This window comes from Cynocephalus volans, chromosome 10, assembly GCF_027409185.1.
Source record: "Cynocephalus volans isolate mCynVol1 chromosome 10, mCynVol1.pri, whole genome shotgun sequence".
NCBI classification, from domain to species: Eukaryota; Metazoa; Chordata; class Mammalia; order Dermoptera; family Cynocephalidae; genus Cynocephalus; species Cynocephalus volans.
Window position 1 is genome coordinate 109,561,909 of NC_084469.1, and position 9,555 is coordinate 109,571,463.

At 54.9% G+C, this 9,555-nt stretch overlaps 1 protein-coding gene across 1 annotated transcript; it reads left to right on the forward strand.

The window, feature by feature from the left end:
* Nucleotides 1–1,668: 1,668 nt before the first annotated feature.
* On the forward strand, nucleotides 1,669–4,008 carry LOC134389682 (bone marrow stromal antigen 2-like). Its single transcript, XM_063113258.1, has 4 exons — nucleotides 1,669–2,036; nucleotides 3,309–3,384; nucleotides 3,574–3,634; nucleotides 3,898–4,008. Exons 1-4 carry the CDS (start codon nucleotides 1,734–1,736, stop codon nucleotides 4,004–4,006), a joined length of 549 nt encoding a protein of 182 aa, XP_062969328.1. The 5' UTR covers nucleotides 1,669–1,733; the 3' UTR covers nucleotides 4,007–4,008.
* Nucleotides 4,009–9,555: the final 5,547 nt, after the last annotated feature.

Sequence of the window (9,555 nt, forward strand, 5' to 3'; positions counted from 1 at the left end):
GGGGCACATCAAACAGTTCTATTATTATCGCCATTTTACACCTGGGGAAACAGAGGCTGAGAGGAAAGTCATTTACCCAGAGTCCCATGGGAGGCGGGGCTGTTCACCAGCAATCCTGACCTCTGATCTGTAACTGTGGCCACCGCCCTGGCCCCAAGCTGACTGTAAGGTTTGCAGGCCAGAACAGCACAGCTCAAACAAGTCAACTTTGCCAAGGGTTGTGTCTTTGCACCTGGGGTTCCAAGCAGGGTGGCAGGCCCTTCCTCGGGACACACAGGTCCCCTTGCGTCTTTTCAGCAAGATTATGCCCCATCCCTTGTTACTTGGTTCTAAGTGGCTTTACTGGGGGGCTTCTGGGCAGAGGGATGTCCAACTGGGGGCCTAGAGGTGCTTCGCCAGACCTTCTGGGAAGCCTGGGCCCCTGGCCTTGGCCCCCGCCTGCCGTCTGGCCCACACAAACATAAACACTTGGAAATGGCTGACCCAACAGAATCTAGGTTGTGGTCAGGCCGTGGCTGAAGAAGCCACTGGAAAAGCACACAGCCCCCTTCCGCTGTCACATCCGGACAGCTGGATGCCTGTAATTGGGCCAGTTCCACACAGGAAGCTCTGGCTTCCTTAGACACACAAAGAGGAAGTCCGTGTAGCCTGAGGACACTGCTCTGCCCCCCGCCCCAGGGTCCAGCCCCCTCCCGGGCCTCTGCTCTGGATGTCCCCCAGGCCCTTTGGGTTCAGCATGTCCCAAATGGACCTGACGATCTTTCCTCGAAATACACTCCTCTGTCCGTGGCCATGTTTCAGCATCGTGTGCCTGTCCATCTGTCCTGAGCTACAAGCCGCACAGGTGGTCTGCACATCCATTGAGCACCTACTGGATACTGGAGCACCCTACTTGCATCTCCTCACTGGCCCCTCCTAGAGAGGCTAGTCCTGTGTCCACTTTGCTGATGAGGAAACAGTCCCAGGGTTTACTTGGAGTCAGCACAGATTCTGGAAAGCAGCCAGTTCCCTGCTTGCGCAGTGACAGGCGCTGGGGAGAACTTTTTTGTGGGTGGGGGCATCCCCTCGTGGCCAAGCCAGGAACTGCAATCTGGGCCACAGTGGGTCTGTCCTGTCTACCACCTTCTCCTGAACCCCAGTCCTGCCCCTGCTCACACACCCGCCATGGCTCCCCATGGTCTCCTAGGTGGAGGCGGGGGCACCGGGCGAACCCCTGCTGGGTCACCACGGAATCTGTAAACACAAAACCTAGCCTCTTAGGTCAGTCCCAGGCCCTGCCCCCACTCCACCACTCAACCTTGTAGCTTCATTTTCCCTAGCTGTGGTCTGGGCTATGATGACGTCCTCTGCCTCTTCAGGTCATGGTACAGATGAACGCTACGCTGTCACTCACTAAGCGCTCAGCAGCACGCAGGAGAGGTGCAGGGACCTGAAATGGCAGCTCCCGTGTCCCTCCCGCAGGATCCACTGGCCGGCACCCAGGCAGGAGTGGCCAAAACTGTAATGTGAGAGCAAAAAACCCCCTCTCCTTTGCAAGAAACTGAAACTGAAAGTCTAGGCTGTCTCCTGCCTGCCAATGCCCCAGCCAAGGGCTTCAAAAACTGCAGGTCAGGGGACTTCCTGGAACTTGCTATTTGTCAGGACAGCTCCTATGCTAATAAGGGGATGGCCGGTAGAAGGTTTCAGCAACCTCCCGAACTCCTCTTCAAACTCTCTGCAGCTTTTAGATTTGGATGTCACCAACTTTTTACCACTATAGGCCAGTGCCCATGGATGACCAATTGAAGGAGGAAGGACAGGGACCCCACAAGCTGCTGCTGTTGATAGGGATCTCTGTGCTCCTGGTGGTGGTTGTGGGTCTGGGGGTGCCCCTGATCATCTTCGCTCTCAAGGCCAACAGCAAGGCCTGCCAGGACGGCCTCCAGGCAGAAATGGAGCACCGCAATGTCACTCACCTCCTGCAGCACCAGCTGACCCAGGCCCAAGAGGGCTTCCTGCAGGCTGAGACACGGGCTGCCACCTGCAACCACACTATGGTAAGCCACCGAAATGCCAGTGGAGGGCCTAGTGCTTGGGGAGGCCTAGAAACTCTCCTGAGAAATCCCCACCCGTAGGGTCTGGGAGGAGGTGGGGGAGGCCTTGAAACTGCCCCTGGGCCCCATATCAGGAGGCCTGGATTTCCCCACCAGAGTTTGGGGACCTCTAAACTCCCTCCAGGGATTTGGTGTGGGATGAGGCCTGAAAACGTCCCATAGCACCTGTTTTACTCTGATTTCTCTTGCTTGTAACAGAATACCTGAAAATAGGTAACTTATAAGAAAAGGAAATTTATTTCTTACAGTTTTGGAGGCTGGGAAGTCCAAGGCCCCGGGGGCACATCTGGTGAGGGCCTTCTTCTTGGGGGGGACACTACAGAGTCCCATGGCGACACAGGTATCCCATGGCGAGGAGAATGCCTGTTAACATGCTCACTCGATCTCCTTAGAAAGCCACCAGTCCATAGCGGTGATGAGCCATTTTAACCCATTACTTCATGAATGCATTGATTCTTCCATGAGAACATAGCCCTCACCATCCAATGCCCTCTTAAAGGCCCCATCTTTTGACACCGCCATGTTGGGAATCAAGCTTCCACATAAGCTCTGGAGGGGACAAGTCCTCAATCCATATCAGCGCCCAAATCAGGGGCCTTAGCATCCCCCACTAGGACTTGGGGGAATCTCCAAACTCTTTCCTGAGCACTGGTGCAGGGGAGCTTGAAATTCCCATGGGCACCAGTTTTAGGGGAGCAGGAATCCCTAGTAGGGGTTGGATGGGGACCTCACCAGGCCCTGAAGAAGGGGCTCTTCAAACTTCCACTGCACCCCTGAAACACTGACATTTTCACCTGGCTCCAGATATGGGGAACCTTGAAATTCTCACTGGACATATAGCTTGACTTGGAGACCCTCCTGTGTTCTGAGTTTGGGAGGCGCCCTCTAAATCTTCTTGGGCAATATCCCAGGGCATCTGGGAATTTCTACCAGAATTTTCGTATGGAGTCTCCAAATTCCTGTGTGTGGGGGGTGCGCACTCAAAACATCCATTCTGAGGATTGCACACTTACTGGCAGCCCTGGGAAGGTGTGTGGTTGTGGCGATTTTTGAGGTTGGAGACTGAGGTGCAGAGAGGGTTGCAGGAGAACGCGAAAGGGGTTTGCACCTCAGCCCTTCTGTCTCCAGGGCTGGGGAGGGGGTCCCGGGCCCACCCCAGCAGCCAACCCTCTCCCGGGCCAGAACCCCAGTTGCTGACGCTCTGTTCTGTCCCAGGTGACCCTGCTGGCTTCCCTGGAGGAGAAGACGGCTCAGGGCCTGAAGCAGCAGGCGCAGGTGGAGGAGCTTCAGGGTGAGAAAGGACGAAGCCCAGAGTTCCAGGGAGGGGGCTGAGGAGGGGTGCGTTAGGTATTGAAGGAGGGGCCGCGTCGGGGACCCAGGCTTGGGGATCGGGGAGAGGGGCGGGGTCCTGTCCTAGGGTGGAGCCGGGTAGGGGCGTGGCCACGAGCCGACACGCCCCCTGATTCTGTCCCGCCCCCAGGAGAGATCACGAAATTGAACCTGAGGCTGCAAAACACTCTGGCGGAGGTGGAACGACTGAGGTCAGAGACATCCCTCCCCCAGACCATGCCCTTCCCACTCCCACCTCCTTACCCAAGACGCACGAGCCCCATTGCTCCAGGGGGTAAAGTCTGAGTCCCAGAGAGGGACAACCTTGTCCCTAGGGTCTCAGAGCCCTGGGTGACCGCTGCCCACTCCCCTCCCCCGTGACTTGGATGGGGGTGGATTAGATTCTGGGGTCGATCAAGCAGATCTGCAGGAGCCCGTCCAGCAGCTGCCTGAACTGCCCGATCTCTCCCAAAAGAGAGAAGGAGGCCTCGAGAGAGCACGAGCGCTCGCCCACCAGCGCCGCCTCCAGCCTCACGGTGGCCCCCGCGCTCTCGCTCCTGGGCCTCCGCGTTCTGCTGCTCTGAGATCCAGGGAAGTCCCCGGTGAGGAGGGGGCAGCCCCGGGGAGACGAAGGCTGGGAGGGGTGGCGGGGAGTCAGGGACTCGGACGGGTCAGGGCCTGGGAGAGGGGCTGCGGGGGAGGGAGAGGAAGGGTGGGGCCCGGGAGGGGAGGGACCCCTGTTCTGTGTGCCTGGAGTGTGCCCCGAGTCCCTCTTACCTTGTCTCTTAGGCCACAGCCTGGACTGGTCTGGTTCCGCTGTGGCCGCTCCGACGTTCCCTTGACCTGGCCCTTTCTGAAAGGGACACGGACATCACGGTTGAGGAGGGACGCGGGGTTGCAGTGGGGACCCATGGAGCAGCCGCTGGATTGGCGGGGGGCTGCCTCCCCCAGAGCCGGGTGCAGAATGAGGCCCCCTCCCCCTCCCTGCTCCTCCTCTCCCCTCCTCCTCCTGGGCTTGGGCATGGGGGGGGGCACCTGCTTCTTGCTGTCATGGTTTGAGGGGGTGGGTAGCTTTCATTCGGGAATCTTTGAGCTCCAAAAAATAAACATCCCTTTGGGAGGGACAGACTTACTCTCAAGTTTCTGGAGTGTCATTGTGTCATCGCTAAGCATCTGGGGACTCCCCTGCAGGTAAGGGTGGACACCTGTTGATATCTGCACCTAGCCTTCCCTGATTCAGGAATGTTTTCAGGAACCCCCAGGGTCTGGGCAGCCACCATCCCAGTGCCTCCCTGGCCCGCCTCGCTGCTCGGATCATTGTAAGGACTCTGCACCCCATCACAGCTCACTGTCTGCCCAGGGCTGTATTCTCATCTCCTACTGGATCCCCTCCTGATTCCTGTGGTTCCAATGAGGACACTGAGGTTGTGATGAAGGTCACCTTGTCCTGCTCCCCCCTCCCCACCTTAGTCCGTTTTGAGTTGCTACAACAGAATCCCACAGGCTGAGAAATTTATAAAGAACAGAAATCTATTTGGCTCACGGTTCTGGAAACTGGGAAGTCCAGGACTGAGGGGACTTGTCTGGCGAGGACCTTCTTGCTGCTCCTAACATGGCAGAAGGCATCACATGCACAAGAGAGAGTGAGAGGGTCAAGACGGGCCAAATTCACTTTCATAACAAACCCACTCCCACAATAACATTAATCCATTCAAGAGGGTGCAGTTCTCGTGACCTAAACACCTCCCAACACTGTTGCACTGGGGTTAAGTTTCCAACATATGAACTTTGGGGGACACATGCAAACCATAGCATTCACCCTTGGCCCCCCAAATTCATGTCCTTCTCGCAATGCAAAATACATTCATTCCATTCCAATAGTCCCAAAAGTCTTGACTCTTTTCAGCACCAACTCCAAAGCCCAAAGTCTTATCTAAATCAGATATGGATAAGACTTAAGGCACAATTCATCCTGAGGCAGTCTTTTCCAGCTGTGAGCTTGTGAAGTCAAACAAGTTATCTAGTATCAAAACATATTGATAGAACAGGCATAGGATAGACACTTCCATTCCAAAAGGAAGAAATAGGCAAGAAGAAAGGATAACTGGTCCCAAGTAAGTCCAAAACCCAACAGAGAAAACAACATTAAGTCTTCAAGCTGGAGAATAATCTCCTTTGAGTCCATGTCCCTCATCCTGGGCACACTGGGGTGGGGGTGGAGCCCTAAGGGCCTCAGGCAGCCCTACCCACATGGCTTTGCTGGGCTTAGTCCACCTGGCAGCTCTCATGGCTTTGAGTCTAATGCCTGCGGCTTTGCCAGGCTGGAGTTACGTGCTGGTGGCCCTACAGTTCTGGAGTCACAGGGGCTGCCCCACTCCTATGGCTCCACTGAGCATTGCCCTAAGTGGGGGCTGTGTGCAGTGGCTCTGCCCTGTGACAAGTTTCTGCCTGGGCCTCCAGGCTGTCTGTGACATCCTTTGAAATCTAGCTGGAAGCCAACGGAGCTCCACAGCTCTTGCCTTCTGTATACCTGCAGAATTAGCATCACATGGATGCTGCCAAGTTTTATAACTTGTATCTCCCAGAGTGTTGGATTGAGCCACAGCTGGGGCAGCCAAGGGGCACTGCACCAGAATTTGGGGAGCAGAGTACTAAAAGGACTAGTTGACACCAGTTGACGATCCACCAGAGAGAGCTCGTTTATTAGGCGGCACACACACATATATATAGGGCTTTTAGGGAAGGCTGATTGGCTTAAAATACAATCCCTACTTAGCATACCGCATGGGGCTTGGTGTGAGCTGATTGGTGTGCGATTCGCGCCGGCGGGAAGGACAGTACGGAAGAGAAGGGCAACCAGCGCCATGATGGGGTGTGGCCGAGAAGGACTTATGTGATCAGGATGTAATCCCTTGGGGCATTTGGGTTCTTACATTCCTCGGTGTGATCCCTTGGGGCATTTGGGTTCTTACAAGTACCAAGGAGCCCTGAGCAGTGAATGCTGAGGTCCCAGAGGTACCTCTCTGGAAACCTTGCCCTCAGGGTCCTAGCTTGCCTCAAAGATCTTTAAAATGCCTTTGGGGTCTTTCTCCCATTGTCTTGATAAATAGAACCTGGCTTCCTTCTATCCATATTAATCGGTTTAGCAAATGCCACTTAGCATTCTCTCCTGAACATGCTTTTTTATTATTTACAAAGCCAGGAGGTTTTTTGCAACTGTATAACAAGGATGGTCTTTACTCCCATTTTCAATATTTTATTGCTCACTTACATCTGACACCTCATCAGAATGGCCTGATGAGACCGTACTGTCCATATTTCTACCAACATTCTGATCATGACCACATAAGTAATCCCTAAGAAGATTTAGGCCCTCCCTACAGATGTTGTCTTTTTCTGAGCCCTCACCAGAATCGCCCTGGATGCTCCATTCACAGCAGTCTAGGCTTTTTCTAGCCTGCTCCTCCAAATTCTTTCAGCCTCTACCCATTACCCAGTTCCAAAGCCACTTAAGCTTTTTCAGGTACTTGTTGTAGCCCTATTTCTTGGTACCAATTTTCTGTCTTATTCTTTTTTTTGCTGCGTTTATAACAGAATACCACAGATGAAGTCATTTATAATGAACAGAAATTTATTTGGCTGACAGTTCTGAGGGCTAGGAAGTCCAAGATCAAGGTGCTGCCTCAAGGAAGTCTTCTTGATGTGTTGTAACATGGGCAAGAGAAAGTGAGAGAGGGCAAGGAGGAGGCTGAACTCACTTTTATAACAAATGCACTCCCACAATAATGACATGAATCCATTAATAACGACCTAAACCTTTCCGTTAGGCACCCCTGTCAGCACTGTTGTATTGAGGATTAAGTTTCCAGCCCATGAGCTTTGGGAGACATGTTCAAACCACAGCACTTCCCTCCCACAGAAAGTGCTGAGCTGGGATTTATTCCAGGATCTGCAGACACATACAGACCAGGCCTTTGTCAGAATGTTCTCCCTTCCTCCACCCCCCAATTTCTTATTCATGCTGTGATACCCAGCTCTGGGAACTTCTCTTCCAGAGAGTCCCCCTGCTTCTCCAAAATTGAGGGCTATAATCCCAATAGACCCTTCGCCCACCTTCTTGGATCCTCCCATCCCTCATATTCCTTTCCTCCTCTGTTATCTTCCTTCCTCAAAGCTCTTCTGGAATCCCAACTATTGTCTGTGCAACTTCCTGTGCATGGCACTGGGGCCAGGAGTCCTGTGTCCCAGATTTATGTGCTGTCTTCAGGTCCCATGATCCCCAGCCCACATGGTCAGTGAGATGAGAAAGGCCTCTCCCTCCATGGCTCCCGCTTGTCTCCTGGGGATCCCCAAACACTGCCCCTGCCACAGTCCCCCTGCTGCTCTTGTCCCCCCATTTCTCCTTAATCACCACACTCCACCCTCCTTGACCTTTTCTCTGTGCATCAACCTTGCCAAGCTCCTTCCTGCCTCAGGGCCTTTGCCCATGCTCTACCTGCTGCCTGGAGAACCTGTTCTCACTCCCAAGGTCAAGGGCAGGGTCTCAGCCTCAGCACTGTTCACATTTGGGGCTGGATCATTCTCTGTGGTGGGGACCATTTTGTGTATTGTAGGACATTTAGCAGCATCCCTGGCCTCTACCTAATAGACGCCAGTAGCACACACTCCCACCCCAGGCTGTGATAATAAAGAAATGCCCTCAGACATTGCCAAATGTCCCCTTGGGGGCAGAATTGCCTCCAATGAGACCTTCTGCTCTACAGGGTGAGGCTCTGTCTGTCCCCTTCACTTCCATGTCCTCGACTTGTAGGAGGGCTCAGAAGGAGCTCTCGGAGCCACTTCACAATGACTAAGTCATTTCAGCTCCCACAACAGCTCCATCTAGGTGAGGCAGCTGAGGTCCAGGGAAGTTACTGGACTTGCTCAGGGTTAACAAGTTGGGCAGTTAACCCTCCACATTTCTTTTTCTGCAGGAAACAAATTCTCCCCACATGACCTCGGTCCTATGACCCCCCTTTGGGCCAAGGGAAATTCCCAAAACAGTGCTGCTCCTCCCCCTACCAAGCCTGGGCTGTGTTTTGCTGATGAAGGGAAAAGGTTTGCCCAATACGACAGATTAAACCCCCGAACCCCCCTACAATGGCCCTAGTATAAACTTCTCATCCTAAAAATTCTCTTTCCTGGCTATTTTGTCCTCTTCTGGTGAGACCTGACTCCGTGGCTGTGACCCACCTATTGGTAGAGGAGCCTGAGAGGGTGGGAGGTTCTGCAGGCCCCAGCGGGTACCAGCCCCAGCCAGAATCCGGCAGTGACCAGCGGCCGCTGTGTGTCCCTGGCCTGAGACTCAGCCTCTCTGGGCTCTGGTTTCTTCATCCAGAATGGGGGCAGGGGGAGTAGAGAGTCGGTCACGCTCAGCTCACATTTCCTGCCACCTACTGTGTGCCAGGCCCGTGTGATTGCGGTGCGAACAAGCAGGTGGGAACTTGGCTTTTTAGGCGCCCACCCAGTCTGATGGGGGAGGCGGCCGGAATCCATCACATCATCAAGGTAAATGGCAGCAGGGCGTTGGGAACTGATCAGAAGGGGCAGGCTGTCAACAAGCCTGGATCTGATTCACGCTGTAAGATCGCCCCCTGGCGGCGCAGTCGAGACGGGCGGGGAGGCCGGGCCGGTCCATCCTCGTGTCTACCCAACAGCCCTCTTCACAGCAGGTGTAGCAGCCTAAGCCAGGCCGACCTTAGTCAATGCAGTGGCCTCCCATCTCCCAGCCTCAGTTTCCCCGCCAACAGAATGGGGACAACAGAATGGGGCCCAAACCCTCGCCGAGCGCCCCCTTCGCGCGCGGATGTGCTCCCCTGATTCCTACCGAGCAGAAGCTACGACTCTCCCCATTTCAGAGGGGGAAACTGAGGCTCGCAGGGCAGCACGTGGGGTGCAGAGGCAGGACTGGCACCCAGGACCCCCAGTGCTTTCTCGGGCTCGGCGTGACAGGCTGGCCCTTGGAGGGGGTCCGACCCCTCCCGACGGACTCGGGAAGCCACGGCCGGGCGGGGCGGAACCGTGGGCGTCTCCGGCGCTCCAAGGTGCCAATTAGATGCTCGTGGCCGTCTGGGGCCAGATCTTGGACTGCGGC